Below are 20,457 nucleotides of genomic sequence, written 5' to 3'. Positions count from 1 at the left end.
TTTCATCCGCTACCCGCCGCAAGGAGTTCATTATCCGCCCGCATCCCCGCCCGTGAATTTTAGGAATGTCACAATCCGACCCGTTGCAGGACTCTAATCTGCTGATGTCATGGATCAGTGATAAGCCTCCCTCCATTAAAGGTTGGCATTCAATCATTAAAGAGACTATTTCCTTGGAACTTTTGGCATGTATTATCCACTTCACAATGGACACTTTTAACTGCATATGGACATTATGTGGTATGGTATGACATAACGTTTCAGAAGTGTCTAGATATCATGTGTATTCTCCTCGGTTTTGTTAGTCCAATTGTACATTTTGATTTGTAGAGCAATGTTCTTTTGCTGTCATCTTATGTATATTTCTGATTAAATATCTTCTATGTTGTGTGTCAGGTAATTTGTGTTTGTCATTGTTTTGTAATTTGTTAAAAGATAATACAAAAAAAATTAAATAAAAACTCCGTTTATAATCTGAACATGTGCCTGTCTGTTCTAAAAAGAAGATTATGCATTGGCTCATTGACAACTAATCTTTTAAAACACTGCAACCAAACATGCATCAACTGGCAAAGAAGAAGGGAAACAAGGGCACAATGTAGCCTACCTGGGAACAATTAGACTAATAAAATTAATTAACAAATATGGCACTAGAAACATGAAGTACAACAAAAGTTCTGACATGACACAAGAAACACAAAACAGCATTGCAATCTTCACCTATTATTAACCAGTTTTCCATAAACGTTCTTATTGAGAATTAACAGAGGTTTAGTTCTAGATAAATATTGTTGTAGAATGTATGATGTGCATTTTAATTTGTTTATTTAATGCACCTTGCCAACTAAAAAGAAAGATACAATGCTTATTTAATAATTTATTTGAATTGTAGATAAATGTTGCACTAACAACCCAAAATATGAATCAGTGTCAAGGGGCAGGTAACTTGGATGTAATCGCTAATACAGAGGGCAGGTAACTTGGATGTAATCGCTAATACAGAGTATACTAGAGTATAGTCATGGGGATATCAATAGCTGTGTTTCCATTACAGATTTGCGATAAACTTTTGCAATATTGTCTAAATGTTGATAAAAAATATTGTGAAATGAAGGAAAAAGCCAGAGACTTCACCACAGACATTTCACTGCCTTGCCCACATTGAACATCATACGCGCTCCCATCGGAGCCTAAAAACAAACAAACACTTAACTTTACTTTGATAATTCAGCATAAATTAACACAAAATTAAACAAACACCATACTTACTAACGCGTTTTTTGATATTGTTTAGCTTCACAGGGCTTCGGTTCTTCTCAGCTTGTACAAAAAAAGTCCGCTTCTCAGGGGCAAAAACAACTACATTGTGAAAATCCTCGCGGCTAACTTGAATAATAGCATTAAACTTTTTTTTGCGATTTTACCGCAACTCGCGCCTGTCACCGGTGCGGGCCGGGGCGGACTCGGATGACCAGCCACCCCAGACTTAGACACCACCGTGAGGAGCCGACACCACAGGTCCGCAACAGATGGACAACGCAGACAAGAGATAATTTCAAAGGAATTACAATCTTTATTGAACACAATATATCAATGAGCACAAGCATGATAGACTTCAGTGTCCTCTAGGTCTTCTTCAGCTACGGGTAGGTACTGATCTAACGTTGCAGTTTCACCCTGACGGCGACTTCACCAATGATACGGCTCACTTCAGGACTCGGGCAGGGAGTATACAGGTAAGGATGCTTCTCAGTCAAGGATACTTGCATCGATACACAGTAGTGAGTGAGTGAACTTGGAGGGTTACTTCACCAGTGATGCGGCATACTTCAGGACTCAGACAGTAAGTAGGAAGGTAAGGATTCTTCTCAGTACAGGATACTTGCGTCAGTACACGTGAGTGAGACAGTGGCTTAAAGGCTTACTTCACCAGCGATGCTGCATACTTCCAGACTCAGACGGTAAGTAGGAAGGTAAGGATTCTTCTCAGTACAGGATACTTTCGTCAGTGCACAGTAGTGGGACAATGATTCAAAAGCTTACTTCACCAGCGATGCTGCATACTTCCAGGACTCAGAGGGTGAGTAGACAGGTAAGGGTTTTTCTCAATACAGGATACTTTCGTCGGTGCACAGTAGTGAGACAGTGGTTTAAAAGCTTACTTCACCAGCGATGCTGCATACTTCCAGACTCAGACGGTAAGTAGAAGGTAAGGATTCTTCTCAGTAATAGACACTTTCGTCGGGCCACATTAGTGAGAGAGTAAGTTAATGGGCGGCTTCGCCAGCAATGCTGTATATCTTCGGAGCTCAGACGGTAAGTATGAAGGTAGGGATTTTTCCACAGCAATATGTTCCTTCCTAGCGCTCGCAAACAGAGAGAGTGGATTAAGAGGAGGTTTCAGCGAGGCATTATAGTACTCAGAGCTCAGACGGCCCGAGAGAGGATAACGCAAGAAGATACTTCACCAGCTCAGCTGTATCACTCTGGAATTCTAATGGAGAGCAGGTATAATAACTTTTCACAAACGTGTAAGCAGAGGTTGGGGCCACTTCTCAGCAAAAGCACACCGCACTCGTGTTCACTTCAAATCCACAGCAATGAATCAATGTGTATCAATAAGGCAAAAGCAATGCAATTCACTCACACGATAGGGCTGATCAGAGGCCTCAATCCATTCGTTACACTCTCGTGGGGGATATTCAATCCTCAATTCCTCTTCAGCACACTCTGAAACACATAGCTTCCCCAACAGTCAGATTTACATTCACTGCATCCTCTTCAAGCTTTTCAAATGTTTGTAAGATGAAATCAATTCACTTAACTTTCTCTCTCCCTTCACAGCGCAGATCCAATCGATAAATCAGTCCAGCAGATTCCCACAGACGAACTCTGATCCAGCAGGCTTCAATGGGCGGCTTTCACCCCAACAAGACTTCAGCAGGAGACCTTCACACCCAAACAACTTCCCCGAGCAAGCTTGTGCCCAAAACTGCTCCGAGAAAACCAGCTGCGCCCAGAAACTTCTCTGAATGGCCCTTTTATCTTTGGCTTGTGAAGCAGGAAGCCTGTGTAAACGCCGCTCCTCTCTCTCGCACCTGCAGTGCATTAGCGCTAATCAGGCCGGACAATGTTTCTGCCACACCCTGAACCGGAGTCGGATGTGTCGCACACAAATCGTTCCCTCGGGAAACTCGTGACTCGTCAAGAGGGTTCCGCTCGCTGAGCGTTTTTGTCACCCGTTCAGCCTCTGTTACTTCGCCCAATAGTCCCAATTCGCCTACTTATACTACGACCTAAAAGTATGTACTTTTTTTGTGAGGCAAAGTACATACTTTTGAGTGTGTAGCAAAAGAGTATGCACGTTCTGGGACATACTTCGATGACGTCATGCAATGTGAATGAGAACGTGGTTGCCTAGTTACGCACACCGCGACTGTTAACAAAACATTTTACATTTCATTCATTCTTATATGTCCAATATAATTTTATTTACTATTCCTATCTTTTTTTCCTCATCATTTTTTCCACAATACAGTACATTTATAATGTGTTCTACCAAATTGAGGAGTGAAGCAGGGCGTCGTCGTAGATCAACCAAACGCAGGTGCATTATGGAGTTAACATTCAGCATCATTACCATACAGCAAAAAAATAACATAAATTATAATAAAAAAAGATCAACACACACACACAGAGAGAGAGAGAGAGGTTCTCAGCGTAGGGACCAGGGTCCCAAAGTTAAATTAACATTGGTCTACCAAAGGGATCTACTAGGACCACTGATTTACATAAATTCTAATCCTTCAAAACTAAATAAATAGAAATAACCATTTTTGGACACCAGGGGGACTGGTGGGGGGTTCCCACTTGAAGCAGGGCTCCAGGCCAGCCATTTTTATTGTCATTATTGATGACAGGGTGCCATCCAGGGCAAGGCTGTTCCTGGTCTTTGTCTTGTTGAGTCCCACCACAGAAAACACTCTCTCCGCATCAGCATTTGAATGGGGTAGCACCAGGACAATCTTTGCTATGGTGACAAGCCTCGGGAACACAGCCTACACCTGTCACCTGTGAAGAATGAGCCAAGAACACAGTGGAAATAAGCTCTCAAGTAGTATTGTTTTTGTTTTGTTTTATTTTATTTCTTTTTTGCCGTTGATAGATAAGTATAGGTTGATACATAATTAATTCTGTCTATTAAGACAAAATGCATGCATATATATGATGCTTTGTATATACAGTATATCCTATAGACACACACACACACACACATAATTTTAAAGCACTATAGAGGCATGGTTTTATCTAAATAGAACAAATTGATTAACATCAACCTACAGCATACTTTTACCAAAAAAGACGGAGATAAAACTAAGAAAACCTGACTGTGAAACAGAACACAGAAATACAAAACCTAAACAAGATGGTAAATTACTCAAAACTATCAACCATGACAGAACAGTATATTACACAAAACTCTTGAACCTTGACAGGACCATCCATGACACATACCATACCTTAGCCTCTTGGTCTGACATCCCACCAACTGAGGGAGAGGACATTGAAAATCTGTCAATTGTAGTGGTGGATTACAATGGCCCGTTCTTTTTCCTGGTGGCCCTTGCTCTTAACATGTCGCAAAATATCTGAAACACCCTGGTGGCAACATGTGTTTTCCACACGATATACAGAACAACAGTAATGTGTGCTGAGGCTACCTTTAGTGATGAATGGCCATTTTGTGGTCCACTCTTTCTTGAAGTTGCATCTATATGTTGCAGCTCCACACAAGGCTCTAATCTTCGACCTCTGCTCGGGCTGCTGCTGTTGTTGGTGGTTTTCTGCCTGTCATTCTGTCTGTCTTTGTTCTGAATCAGAATCAGCAACAAGCAAATCTATCTGTCGCTGTTCTGTCTGTCATTCGGTCTGTCCTGTCTGTTGCTCTTCTGTCTGTTGTGCGGCTCTTTTTTGCTGTGGCTGATCTTTCAGTAAAAAAAAACAAAATGTCTTTACTCTTCTTTTCTCCTGGCCTTGCCTTATTGCGGGGCATACTTGAAACCTTCAGGAATTTAAATGATCATGTTTAATACATCTACACTAATGTATCAATTACAGCATGTAATATAGCCCTTACTAAAATGTGACCCTGGACCACAAAACCAGTCATGAGCCGCATGGGTATTTGTGGCAATAGCCAACAATACATCATATAGGTAAAAATCATAGATTTTTCTTTTATGCCAAAAATCATTAGGATATTAAGTAAAGATCATGTTCCATTAAGATATTTTGTAAATGTCCTACCGTAAATATATAAAACATTTATTTTTGTAAGTGAATGCAGCACAATCGCGAACATAAATGAACAACTTTAAAGGGGATTTTTGGTAAATCAAGTTTATACATGTGTAGTCTGGTTTTGTGCTCCAGGGTCACAAATGAATTATGTTCACAAAGCTCTCGAAATGCCTTTACTATAACAACTCACATAAAACGAATAAGCAAACGTTATAAAGTTTAAGAGCATAAATACTCAAGCATATACTTAATAAATATACTCAATAAATACTCAAAGCATACATACCTGAAGCCGGGGGGAAATGCGGGGGAAAATGCGCCTGGGATGGCTTGTGAAGTTGCATTGCATATGTGAGAAAATGTCGAAAATTCCACAGACAGGGCGGGGTGCTCTTGAACCCCCTCACCGAAAGCATAACTAGTCGATCACAAGTGGCTCAACAGGTATATCTATAGATTAACTCATCTTTCAGGCATTTGAGCCGTGAGAAATCGGGGGTGTTGCGTGTGAGCAGAGCCGGACAGTAACGGAGTACATTTACTTGAGTACAGTACTTAAGTACAATTTTGAGGGATCTGTACTTTACTCGAGTATCATTTTTGAGGAGTACTCATGACTTTACTCAAGTACATTTGGGAGGCAAATATTGTACTCTTTACTCCACTACATTTCTATCCATAAACATGAGTACCCGTTACTTATTCTAAAAAAAAAAGAATAAAAAAAAAGAGAAAAATCTCGGAAACCCTCAATTTGTTGTTTCCCTCTCAAACGTGATTGGATTGTGCAGGCGCCACTGATTGGGACAGCCTATCAGCAATCACCTTCAGCTTTCCGCCAAAGTCAACTCCATGGTCAGATTAGATAAGAGACGAAACAATGGATGAACACGCAGCAGGTCCATCCCGGGAATGTGCCAACCCGTGGCCCCACCTTGCCAGACTATTTCAGTTTTCTGAAGAAGTAAATGATAGTTTTCGCTTCAAGTGTTTGCTGTGTTTACCGAAACAGAACTTCATCACTGCCTACAAAAATTCATCCTCCAACTTGCGGAAGCATGTCAAGGTACGTACATTGAAATAAACTTCCTTACATTTCTAAGCTAGATTCTAGCTTCAGAAAAGTGCACTAAATGATTGGCTAGCTGCGATAATGCAGCTTACATTCTCGGTTACGTTTGAGTAGTCGAAGCCACATGCACCCGCCAATTTGCCAGCTGTAAGCTAGCCATTCAGATGGATAACTTTGGCCTGACAATAGTTAGCATAAGCCGAGGCAAGTTAATCGTGTAACATAGATAATCAGGGTTCCAGACTGCGACCATTTTTTGAGAATGTGCAAGTTAAAATTATATATGGTCGCATTTGTGCGAGTGCATGGTCATGTAGCCTACTAAGTTACTCAGTTAAATTCACGCATGAATTTTCCTGCATTGAACTTGTTTTAGCACCCGCCAAAGTGAATTTTTGTCCCGCCAAAGTCTTATTTGATCGGTGAGTAATGTAGATGAACTGCTGCGCTTGTGACAAGGGTGCATGTTTAACTGAAAGAACGAGCAGCAGAGACCGAGAGAGAGCTGGTCGCGCGTGCGCACACTCTCTCTCTTCGGAGCCAGACGAAAGTGTAAAGTCCAAACTAAGCGCTATCTTGCTCTCTCTCCCTCGCACATATTAATCAAAATAAATCGACACGGTGGTAAAAGTCATTAGTTTGCGAATTGGACGTGTCATGTGCGTTGTGTGATTATCCCAGCAGTTAGGACATGGACATCCAAGATTTCTGTCAACACAGAACACATTTTATCACTGGATAGTTTTTTGGGGTTTTTTTTCGTTTAATTAAAGTGTTGTTTTACGTCAGCTATGTCCACCAAGTTTCATGTGGAGCATTCGGAGATTTTTTTTTCTGAATTACCGCTGGGTGTGAATTGTGCTAAATAAGTTGCCTTATCTTCTCTGAAAAGCGTTCCGGACATTCAGCTGACATAAAACAACACTTTAATTAAACGGAAAAAAAAACTATCCAGTGATGAAATGTGTTCTGTGTTGACAGAAATCTTGGATGTCCATGTCCTAACTGCTGGGATAATCACACAACGCGCATGACACGTCCAATTCGCGAACTAAGTTTGAACTGGTTAATTTTAATGAATGGTTAAAACAACTGATATTTCCAACAGTGAACTCAGGAGACGTCTGAATCGGTTTAACTAATAAGTAACACTTTACAATAAGGTTCTATTTATTACATAAATGACATAAATTCTGTACAGGAGCTATTTGGCTTTTTTTTTTTTTTAAATAACAGTTCAGCTGGCCTAGACAGGATTACAATATTAACGCTCTTGAGTGTACTTATACCTGTCTTGTTATACCATAAAAAATGGTTGTAGCCTACAATTGTATTTAACCCTCTGGGGACTAAGCCCTTTTTGGTCCGTTTTCTCTATTTTTACATTTGGGCTTATGTAATGGAGATGGAACACCATGTGTTTGGTATCTATGGATTCAGAAGACCCTAAGCTAACATAATAATGCATGTAATGTGTTTATAAAGGAAGTATGAGTAAAAAATGTACAATAAACTAGAGAATTTCAAAAACGAAAATTTTATTTTAGTCATTTGTTACTGAAAATCACACCTCACTCAACAATAGTGAACAGTTTTTGAACAAAAAATATATTTTTCAAACCCTTTGCTTGACAGACAGTTGTAATTTTTCAATAAAAAGTGTAAAGAACAATGAAATAATTAACTATATACAAACAGTCCCAGGCGTTTTTTAGGCATGCCAGTGAGCAAAGCAAGGCCTCTCCAGGAAGTTGCAGAGGGCCACCTGGCATGCCCCACACTGCCAGGGGGTCTTGTTGTACACTTTGCTTGCCTTGCAGTGCTCACAGTACTTTCTGGTATCTGCAGGCTTGTGTGCAGGGTTTGCTGGGTCCAAGGGGGCAATGGGCAGGGGTGTGTGATGAGTTGTCCTGTCTGCAGCCACTGTTGTCTGAACCTCAGTTGTCACCCCAGCAAGTTGAGCACAGAGCTCCTCCGTAAAGGCTCTGTGTGTCAGCGGTGTACTCTTTTGTTCTTTACACAGTTCTTTGTGGAGGATGTAGCTGTTGCATGTGGCTATGTCCACAAAGTGTAAGAACATAGTCTTATACCATCTGTGTGCTTTGTGGTGAGCAGAGGTGTACTGGATGAGCTGATCAGACAAGTCCACACCCCCCATGTATTTGTTGTATTCCACAACTGGAGTGGGAACTGGAATGCTCACTTTCTCCCAGGTTCCATCTCTCTTTTTTTGCCTTCTTGTGACCTTCTCAGTTGTGTAGGCTTGATGGATGGTCGAGCAGATGGACACCTCTCTTGTGTCCATCCACTTGACAAAGAGCAAGTCACCATCTCGGATCCATCTGATTGTGCCTCTTTGGGATTTTTTGGAGAGGGCATTCACGGTGGATTTAGGGGTTTCCTTCCTCCCCTCTCTATATGTACCGCAGGCTCTAAAGTGCAGAGACGACAGGTGTCTGAATAGCTGAGGGCTTGTATAAAAGTTATCACAATAAATGTGATAACCACTTCCCAAATACGGTTTGTCCAGGATGCCCACAACTGCGTCATAGGAAAGTCCAAAGCCAGTGGGGAACTTTGCCTTCCCTGTGTACACGGTAAAGCTAGAAGTGTATCCATTTGAAGAGTCAGCCAAGATGAACAGTTTGAATCCCCACTTAGTTGGTTTGTCCTTTATGTACTGTGTCATCCCTGTTTTGACTTTTGTTGCACCATCCTCTCATCTATTGCCAGATTTTTGTTTGGCTGGTAAAAGGACTTGCATGCTGCCTTGATTTCTGTCATCAGAGGCTTGAGCCGAAACAGTGGGTCATGGTCTGATGTGCCCTTTTTGCTGTCATTCACAACGTCCTCAGCCGGATTGCTCATGTGCACATTTGAGGAAATGGAGAGCCACCTGTCCCTTGGCATCACTTTCTTTGGAAATGGCACTGAAAAAATGTTTTTTTGCCTCCAGTAAGCTTTCACTGATCCAAGTTTTAGCAGTCCCATGAAAATGACAAGTGCAAGATATTTTAGAAAGTCTGTGGGGGTGACATCAGTCCATCTGAATTGCAGTCCTTCTGCTATCCTCTTTGTAGCTTGCTTATTTGTGTTACTGCACAATTTTCTGATTACATTATTACTGAAAAAATGCTGGAACAAATCAAGTGGACTGTACACTTTGGATTTATCCAGTTGCACTCCTGGGGGCCTGGCAGGGGCAAACCTGGGGAGAATGGGTGCCACATCTAGATCGCTTTCGGTTTTCCAGTGTTGTTCAGGTGTTGTACGGTGTGGGGAGCGATCACGGCTCAGTGTGGGCCTCTGAACACTCTGCGTAGATTGTCTGCGTCTCCTCCTCGGTGAAAGCTGAGGTGCTGGTGCCGGTGTTGCTGACGTGCTTGGATGGCTCAATCTCCTCCTCGGTGGAAGCTGAGGTGCTGGTGCCGGTGTAGATGATGTGTTTGGTTGGTTTGTTTCGCTCCTCTGTGGAAGCTGAGGTGCTGTTGCCAGTGTAGATGACGTGCTTGGGTCATTATCATTACTGAAATAAATGTAAAAGGAGAGAGCAATTACACAATGAAACTGGAAGATTATTTTTGTGTCAAAATTCAATGTAGAAAAAAAATAAAAACTTCACTATAAACTCATGTAACTTCATGAAACTCCACTTTACACTAAAAACACATTTCACCTCTCTTGAGGTAAGTCAGTTTATTGAAACAAATTTCACACCACTCTTGAACTGAGTTGACAGGGAAGGGAGGAGGGGTACACTAAAACAAACATTTCATGTTTCAATCTCTCTCTCTGACTAAAAATCCAGTACATACAATATACTCAAGATGCATGAGACAATAAATAATGACAAAGAGGTTATTTGAAGTTACATACCAGTCCTCAAATGGATCTTCCCCATCCTGGTAAAATATTTCGTCATCTGTCAAAAAGCTGTCAGCTTCGGATTTCTCCTCATCACTTTCCAGTAGCAATTGTTCCAGAGCTTGTTCTGAGGTAAATCTTTTACTGCTTGCCATCATAAAAGTGATAAAACAATAAAATAATAATGCTATAATAATAATAATGCTATATATATATATAAATAAATAAATATTATAATCGTTCTGTCTCTCTGTCATATAAATCTCTGTGTGTCATATAAATCAATCCGCTTCATTCGCTGTCTCCTCCACTCAACGCTGTTTGCGTCATATCATTTACTATAGTACCACCCCTTGCAAGGCTACAGAGTCCTCTGATAAGCTATAATACATCATGGTAACCTTCCTCTGATTGGGTAAAAAAAATATTCCTCCCAGCAGCAATTTTTCCATTGGTCTTAGCGCGTGGAATATTCCTAACAACATCGATTTCATTGGCCTTATACGCAGTGGTATTGCGCAACAAGGAAGTGTGTATACCATATACCATTGTTTTCAGCGGAATCTGAGGAAGACGGCAAAAAAGACTGCATCTCTCTATCATTAATAGTTTTTAAGATAATTACACATTTGTAAAAGTATGCCATTTTGGGCGGTACCGCCCAATCCGTCCCCAGAGGGTTAAATACATGAGAGATATGTTACCCAAAGTCTTGTATTGACCTGACCTAATATTGCAGCACTTGTTAGAATGTCAGAAGCACCTAAATACTTTGCTGGTCCATGGAAATTAAAGTTTGTTGAACCAGTAAAACCAATTTAAAAAGTTAGTCTGGAGCCATTGGAAAATTATGAACAACCAGCACTTCATAATTAATAATATTGCAATGTAGACTAAATGATGGGTATCTTTTCTAATATTTATTAGTTTATTATAGTGCAAACTGAAATATTATACTGTTTTACAGAGAAGGCATGAGACACATTTGGAGGAATACTGTCAACTGACTTCAACAGCCTGCAAGAGGCCATCAGAAGGTGGAACAGGCTTCAAGGCGAAGCAACTGAAGCTGATGGAGACCAAGCAGATGTCTCAGAAGACGGTTGATCGGGCTATCCTCCGCTTCATCGTTCAAGGTCTCCAGTCCTTCTCCCTGGTTGAGAAACCATCCTTCCAAGACCTTATTGTAGAATTACAACCGAGTAGTGCCGTCATGTCCCGCACAGTTTGATTCGGCGCAAGATTGATTCAGCTTTCTAAAATGAAAGAACGTCTCAAGAACGAAATAAAAAAGGTACCATACATTGCCACCACTACTGATTGTTGGACGGCCAGGAGAAGGAGCTTTTTAGGTGTAACAGCCCACTGGCTCGATCCTTGCAGTTTTGAACGCCGTTCAGCTGCCCTTGCTTGCCGTCAACTAAGGGGCTCCCACACATTCGATGCCTTGGCAGCTGTTTTGACCGACATTCATGCAGAGTATGAAATAAGTCTAGAGGTTGTTAGAACTACAACAGACAACGGGTCGAATTTCGTCAAAGCGTTCCGTGTCTTTGGTCAGCAGGACGAAAATAACAATGAAGAGTTAGTTGCAGAAGGCACAATCGAAGAAGTAGGAGAAGATTGTGATGCATCTGATGGTGAAGAGGAGGTGGAATTCATGGATGTGGAAGCCATTCTGGAGGAAGATGATGGGCTTCAGTATCAGCTGCCGAAACATCATCGGTGTGCATGCCACTTACTAAATTTAGTTTCCACAGTCGATGTTGATCGGGCTAATAAGACAGAAGCTTACAAGAAATTGTCCAGATCAGCCTTTTCTAAATGTCAGGCACTCTGGAATAAAGCATCAAGGTCTCCTCAAAATGCAGAGCTTATAGAGGAACACTGTAAGCTTCACTTGGTACAGCCTAATTCAACTCGATGGAACTCCTCTTTCATGGCCGTGGAACGTGTGGTCAGAATCATTAGAGACCAAGGAGAGGGGTCTGTGAGAACGGTCTGTGCTGCACTCAATGTTCCAATGTAAGTAGCTTATGTTAATGTATAATTGTGTTCTTATTTTGTTAGAGTAATGCTTACCACATTATCTGCTGTAGGTACACAAATAAATAAATGTCCAGGTTCTGTATACATTTTGTTGAAATATGTGTTTGTTTATTTTCTTCTGTTTCTATTAGGTACAGTCTGGCTGACATGGCCTTTTTAGGGGAATATGTCACCACCATGAGTCCAGTTGCGAAGTCCTTGAACATACTACAAGGAGAAGTCAACGTTCAGATGGGCTGGCTGCTCCCGACAATCACCGCCCTCACAACCAAGCTTGAAAAGTCCAGACCGCCACTCAGATTTTGCAAGCCACTTGTTGATGCTCTTCTTGAAGGTTTGAAGAAGCGGTTTGAGAGCATGATGTCAGAGCCAGAGCTAATTGCAGCAGCCATTCTCGTTCCAAGGTTCAAAACCTCCTGGACCAGCAATGAGACAGTCCTACAGCTTGGTAAGGAAAATGTTTTTGTTTGTTTGTTTGCTTGTTTTTTCAAAAACCTTTACATCCAACAATGATTCTATGCAGTTGTTTACTTGCAGAGTAATAATAACAAAAATATGTGTTTGTTGTTGTGATTCTGTGTTTCTAATCAAGGCCTTAGTTACATCAAGGAACATCTGCCAGAACACGATGAAGGTCTTCAGTCTCCTGATACCACATCAACCTCTTCTGATGAAGATGACTTCTTCTCCAATGTCAAGCAGACGCATTCCCATGAGATAAGTAAGCAACTTGATGGATACCTAGCCGCTACAGCTGAAGGAGTGAATACACTGGCCCCCTATCCAGCTGTGCGTAACCTCTCACTAAAGCTCAACACAGCGCTGCCAGCTTCAGCAGCGTGTGAAAGGCTTTTTAGCATAGCGGGTTTGCTTTTCACCCCAAGAAGGGGATCAATTCATTCACAGAATTTTGAGAACCAACTTCTCCTCAAGTTGAACAAGGACTTCATGACATTTGATTGAATTGAAGTACAGTACACACACACACACACACACACAGAGTTGTCACACATAGATTGTGTGTGTGAGAATGGTGTTATTCAGCTGAAAGTATTTTCACCTGCCTTTGCCTGTATGTCAGTGTGAGAGGAAGGGGCTTAATACTGTCACTCAAATGAGCTGAATTTTATTTTTCCTTCTTTGTATGCTGACCTAAACACAGCTGATTTTCTTTAATCATTATTATTTTCTCTTCTTTGCTCTATGCTGCGTGTATAACACGGTCAGAGGTGTGTCAGAACATTGCTATATTGCCTTCTTTGCTGGTTTAAGTTTATTGATTTGATTGATGAAAAAACTCACATGTACACAATTGTTAGCTGAATTTTCTTTTCTGATATTACACATTAATGTAAGCTGATCATTTGCTTTGATGTTCTTGAGTATGCCGGTGTTTAACACAGGCAGGTTCAAATGTGGATGCAAAAAATCCATTAAAACTCTAGCAGAGGTTTGTCAGAGTGTTGCCATTGTGCTATTGCCTTGTGGGCAAGTGAGAAATGTTAAATAAAGCAACATGGTAAAAAGATGAAAATGACTTGATTTTACTTTCAATTCCTTTTACATTCTCCAAGGTATTAACATTAACATTTTTCATAACTCCATGTAGGACGTTTCTGTACATAAATGTAAGCACTGTGGCAGTAGTAATGCAATATTTAGAAAATGTACTCTTGATACTCAAGTACTTTTAAAAACAAGTACTTTAGTACTTTTACTTAAGTAGACATCTGACTGTAGTACTTTTACTTGTACTTGAGTCAAATTTAGCAAGGGGTATCTGTACTTTTACTCAAGTAATGAAGCTGTGTACTCTGTCCGCCTCTGCGTGTGAGTGTGTGAAACCAATCAAATGCATGTCTCACGGCCAATGCGTGAGAGTTTGCAGCCCTGGCTTTTGTAAATTGCAGTATCCCGCATCTGCATTAACATGTGATGTGTACGTCGTGTTGTACAGCATGTTGAGACAGAGGCACCAGAACTGTAACGGATAGAATGCACTGTAAGCTGATACTCCGATAATTCTTCAAAAGCAGATCGTAGAGACATTTTAATCGTCCACGATCGAAGATCGCACAGCCCTAATACAGCCCTTAGACCTATGCAGGTGTAGATAAATGCATACACACACTACCCAAACACACACACAGGCACGTTACAACACAAACTATTGTAAGTATTACACACTGAGAAAAAAATGATCCTACCTTTAATTGCATCACATATCCATTCATCAATATAAAAATACAACACAAAAACAACCAAAAAGGTTTACACACAAACGTTTAATCCGCAGTAACCCTGTTTCAAAAGAATCTTTATTTCATGTTCTTTGTTTCATCACAGTTTCCAGGCAAAATATTATTACATTGTGTTTTGGGACTAAAATGTACATATAGATTTTACAGCACAGAACTGTATAAATGCTTCACACGGTTTTACTCATCATTCATTTTATAGCAGCACAATGGTGAGAAACCTTGTGTGCATGATGTTCTTCATCAGATCATTGATCAAAACACTAGTGAGAAGGAGACGTTGCACATTAAATCTTGCAGTGAAGTTCCATTAGAAGATGACTGGAAACTATAATATTATTACAACAAAGAACATGTAAAAGATTCTATTGAAACAAGGTCACTGCAAATTAAAGATATTTTGCGTGTGTGTGTGTTCAGGATTGTCAGATGGATAAATGGATATTAGGTAGGCTACAGTTCAGACTAGGATAAAATTTCTCTCTATGAAAAAGACGATAATATGTGTGTTTTAAAGCAAGGTGATAATGAATTTGGGTAGCGTGTTTATGCATGTATCCACAACTGCACAAGTCGAACGGCTGTATGTTTGCAATCACACATGTATATATGTGAACATGAACAGGCCCAATAGTCACTAGGCCTTTTAAATCCATTTTTTTAAGTCAGATTAGCGCCATCTGTTGATAGAAAATTAAATAAAACATGTTATTGCATGGGTTTACCACTAGATGCCTGTATAGCTCTCTTATGGAGAGGCTTGTGAGTTCTCTATTTGTTTTTGGACCAAATTACTTACTTTTAATGTGGATTTGAATGCATTCTTTAGAAATTCTCAAATAATATTTTTTGCCAAGGTTTATAAAAAATAAAATAAATAAATTTCATGTGAAGTGCACACGTTTTTGCATTATTACTTCAGTCAAACCTGAATAAGAGAAAGCATTTTGTTACAGGTAACATTACAACTTAATAATAAAAAAAAACAGTAATGCTTTAATTACAGCATTTTTTTTTACAATAATTTAGTCTGCTCGATTCATACCTTAATTTTTTTGTGTATTTACATACCTAATGCCGTAAAAGTCACCAAGTTTCGTAACATTCAGATGAAGCTGTGATTTTTTAAAAATTAAAATATATATTTTTAAGCACAATTCAGATGTGGGTGAGAATGTGAGAATTTTTTTGTTCACATAAAAGTGACCAAGTTTCGTAACATTCCGAGGAAGCAGTGATTTTTTTAAAATTCAAAACAGAAAATTTTCCAGTCAGAAATGACCAAAGAGCACCTGAGGTAATATATATATATATATATATATATATATATATATATATATATATATATATATACACAACATCTTACAGTTGTTAACACTTGTAACCAGTTAAGTCTCATAATAAGCAAATAATTATTATGACCAAATTATGTTTAATGAATAAAACCTTTTTATTTTGATCTTTTTTTTGAAGAAAGAAAACAAATACAAAAGAATTGACAAAAAAACTACCCACTATAAATAAATTAAAATTTACAATGCAACAAAGATATGAAGCAACCATTTATATTTCCTGTGAAATACCTTTTATCATGGTAAAAAAAGGTTAACTATATTTACTGAAAATGTTAATGAATATCATTTATCACCTGCAGGTCTCCAGATTAGAAGCTGCAGTCTACAACATGCCACCATCAAAAGCAACACAGTCACATTTAGAGGTCACATGTGAGGTCCAAACTTGCTTTATTGCAGATTCAACAGCAGATATAGAACTGGCACTGTGGGAGAGTCATATTGACTTAATCAAACCGAACAACTCCTACATCTTCACTAATCTCACACAAGACATTTCATGGGAGAAACAACACTCACCACAACACTGGCATTTCTAATGGAGTGATGGTGGGTTGCAATCTTATTCACCTCACCAGTGGCAGCAACAACCCAGAAGACTACACTACACCACAATCTGACCGCAGAACTAGAAGGTGCAGTAATTAACCTACTAAAGCTTTGCCCAAAGTGCCACACCCCACAAAAAGACTTCACCTTAAAAAATCAGTTCCACAGATGCCACAGCTGCAAAATCCTTCGCAAAACAGAAAGCTACCTCACTAAATGCAACGGCACGCTCAGTTTCCGTATTGATGATCAAGAAATTCGACTTTCAATTGGCAATTCTGTACTCAGCAGATTCATAAAACAGCAACGTGACTTGACAAACATGGATTCACAAGACATTGAGGAGTTACTGATAACAGCAGGCCCTGTGATGGTACAGTACACCAATGAAAACCAAATAACTGCACTTTCCAAAACCATCACTATTCATACCCAAGATGGAGAACAACATCACGCCAGTGATGAAGAGCTGTGTGATTCTACATCTGAAGACACATCTGTTTTTACAACAACCATTCAACAAGACACTCCACAGACATCGAAGCACCTTGCACAGGACAAGCTCTCTAACACAGATGATCAACTACCAGAAAAAATGAAAAAACAATCAAACACAACACAAACTACATCCACTGCCCAAACCACAACTACTGAAGACACCACAAAAGACAGAAATCTAAAGTAGAAGTCGAAATCGAAGTAGAAGTAGAAGTAGAAGTGGTCGAAATCGAAGTAGAAGACGAAATCGAAGTAGAAGTAGAAGTAGAAGACTAAATCGAAGAAGTAGAAGTGGAAGACGAAGACAAAAGAAAAGTTTACGTATCGGGAGGGCAAAATACAGCAGTGATAGAGAATGTCATCAACTTGCCCTATGTGTGGTAATGTTTACCAAAACATGAGCCAACACCTCAAAAACACTCATGGACTGCGTAATAAAGACGAGCTGAGGTTAATCCTCAGTTTTGCAAGTGGACGATTCAAAAGTAAAGAGGACTTAGAATTGACAAATTGACTTAGAATGTCCTATTTGTGATCGTCCCTGTAAAAGATTGGTAAGGCATTTGGCAGTTACCCATCATCTCCCAACCTGCAGACATCCTGCTTGAATACTTCATATAAGAAGAAAGAAAAAGTTCATATTTTTTCCAAGTTTAAACAATAAAAAAAAAGACAGAAATCTTCCAGCGCCTTGCCTGCCCACAAAAAATGATAACAAGCCAAAAAAGTCAACCCACAAAAAATGATCTTCAGTCTCCTAAAACAACAAACGATAAATAATTCTCAGCACTATCTCTGAACCTCACCTAGACCACTAAAATTCAACACCCTTTCAATAATTAACAAAGACAAGTTCATTGCCACCATAAACGTAACTCTTCAGAGGTATGTTACACAACACACAAAAAAAAAAAAAAAAAAAAAAAATTGTAATTTGTTACGGCTTATCTGGTGTTATTTTTTTTTCTCTTTTTCTTTTTTTCTCTTTTCTTTTAAAAAAAATGCTTTAAACATTTTTGTATTTTATTTTACATATTCTTCTCTCATGTTCGAAATAAAGATTTCAATCAATCAAAAAATCACAAACACACACACACGTCTGGTTCACTATCTTTGTGGGGACTCTCCATAGACTTAATGGTTTTTATACTGTACAAACTGTATATTCTATCTCCTTACACTAACCCTACCCCTAAACCTACCCATCACAGAAAACTTTCTGCATTTTTACATTTTCAAAAAAATATAATTTAGTATGTTTATTAACCCATTTCCCTCATGGGGACCGCTGGCTGGTCCCCACAATGGAGGGGATCTCAGGTTTTACTATCCTTGTGGGGACATTTGGTTCCCACAATGTAATATAAATCAAATGCACACACGCACACACACACACACACACACACACACACACACACACACACACACACACACACACACACACATTCCAGACATTGACTCAACTACTTATACTTGCTTACACTTGGAGTTAATTTTCACTGATGAATATCAACTACCTTATCTATCTGTATTACAATACTGCATTACATAACTGAACACAACTTTGTTTATGTATGATAAATAAACGTCACTTTAATCTATTAAAAGTGGCCATCAGTACATACTTGTTACAGCTTTTATTTTTCATCTGTTTATGCTAATAAAGCATTTATGCTAATGCTTTTCAGACTGAACATTGATGTTCCAGAGTTCAAGCGTTCCAGAGTTACACTGTTCAATTACAACACAGTTAAAAAGATATTAAAATACATAATTATGAATGCATCTGCTCTTCTGTTAAAGACGTAATTGTAATTGATAGTATGTTCTATATAATAAATCTATAAAAATTGACTTGAAAGTAAATGTACTGTTTTTTTGTTTTTGTTTTTACTTAATTTAAAATTTAAAATGAATTTAAAATACTACATTGTATGCCATACTAGCATTGTTATTGGTCAACTATTAAAGGGTTAGTTTACCCAAATATGTAAATTCTGTCAGTACTTGTTCACTCTCATGTTGTTTGAACTCTTTAAGACTTTTGTTAATCTTTGGAACACAAATTAAGTTATTTTGATGAAATCTGATAGCTGGATCACTCCTTCATAGGCTTCTACATAATTTCATCTGCAAGCAAAGAAAAGTTAGTAAATACATCGTTTTTTTTTTTTTTTTTTTTTTTAATTTTATTGAAGGTAACAAACGTGTAAAACCATCAATATACAATCAAACATTTATACAGACATACCATACCAGAGACAAAAGAACAAAACAAACAAAAAGGAAAAAAAAAAAAAAAAAAACATACATACTAAATAGAGGTGGAAAAATAAGAATATTAAGAGGATTCAGTTAAAATAGTCCAGCCAGATGAAATTACATAGAAGCCTATGAAAGACTGAGCCAGCTCTCAGATTTCATCAAAATATCTTAATTTGTGTTCCAAAGATGAACGAAACTCTTACAGAGTTCAAACAACATGAGAGTAATTTACTAAGTAAATTGCCTGTATTTGCTGTAAATTGTCCTTTTCATCTATGATCTAAGGAAATTTAGGAGTTTTAAAGCTTTTTTGCAGTTGTTGAGGTTTAGTCTAAAACCTAGGACTAGTTCGCGAAAGAAGGTTTTTGAAATAATCTCCGATAATCAACGAACGATTCGACTGACAGCAAAGTTGCTTAGAATGAGTTCTACCATATTGTATGAATGCCGTGGGCATGTAAAAAAAAATGGCGTGGTATACTATCCTTTATGCATGTGAAAAACACGAAGGCGCCCCCGGTGGCCGATTTCTTTCAAATTTCTCAAAAAAAATTCTCAAAATATTTTTTCATGAAACTTACCCACATTCAAGTGTTGATAAAAAATAATGCATTAAGGTTTTTTTTTTTTTTTTTTTTTAAATGAGGCTCTGTTCTTTCTTATAGTCTGATATACTGCATGTTCAGATATTCATACAACAAAATATTCTGAGGGCCATGAAAATAACTATTTCACCATGTGGGGCAATCACGGATCAGTGTTCGTCCACACCTTGAATGTGAGAAATATCATCTTTCCCCTCTGCAATTTAGTAACTAGTGTAAAGGTCTTTTCTGATGCTTGTCTGAAACTTTTGAAATTATACCAAACATGAACAAAACAATGGAAACACAAGATACATTATATGAGGTATACAAGCATTTTTAGTGATCTTTTGCCATTCTGCATGAACTTTTGGTGACCTGAGCCTGGTAGAGAAAGAGAGAGGGGCTTAGGATGGGTGAGCAGAGAATATTAGGCAAATGACTTTTTGTGCCCTTGCTTCGTGATCTCTTCTCCAGGTTTGTATATTTATTGTTTTATTACATGGTGTACTACTTCTGTGAAAGTTCATGAGTCCAGTTTTGTCATTAAATCAAGCCAATCTTACACACATGAACATAAACAACTTTTCACGTTGCTGAACTGCCGGCCAATTAAAATATAGATTTTCTTTCCTCGTTGTAAATTAAACATTAATCCACAT

The 20,457-nt window shown here is 38.8% G+C and overlaps 1 protein-coding gene across 1 annotated transcript in view; it reads left to right on the top strand.

Annotated features, from left to right (window-relative positions):
• The window catches only part of LOC308689562 (zinc finger BED domain-containing protein 4-like), a 30,785-nt gene extending 16,978 nt beyond the window's left edge, over positions 1-13,807 (top strand). The window contains exons 3-5 of the mRNA XM_081363344.1: positions 11,205-12,262; positions 12,418-12,734; positions 12,879-13,807. Of these exons, the coding sequence (XP_081219470.1) occupies positions 11,499-12,262; positions 12,418-12,734; positions 12,879-13,249 (1,452 nt within the window). The 5' untranslated portion in view covers positions 11,205-11,498 and the 3' untranslated portion in view covers positions 13,250-13,807. The remainder of the gene's footprint in view (positions 1-11,204; positions 12,263-12,417; positions 12,735-12,878) is intronic.
• Positions 13,808-20,457: the final 6,650 nt, after the last annotated feature.

This window comes from Scardinius erythrophthalmus (genome assembly GCF_964197995.2).
Source record: "Scardinius erythrophthalmus genome assembly, chromosome: 4".
In the NCBI taxonomy this organism is placed as follows: domain Eukaryota; kingdom Metazoa; phylum Chordata; class Actinopteri; order Cypriniformes; family Leuciscidae; genus Scardinius; species Scardinius erythrophthalmus.
Note: the sequence above shows the minus strand (reverse complement) of the source record. Positions and strands in the feature narration are given on the sequence as shown.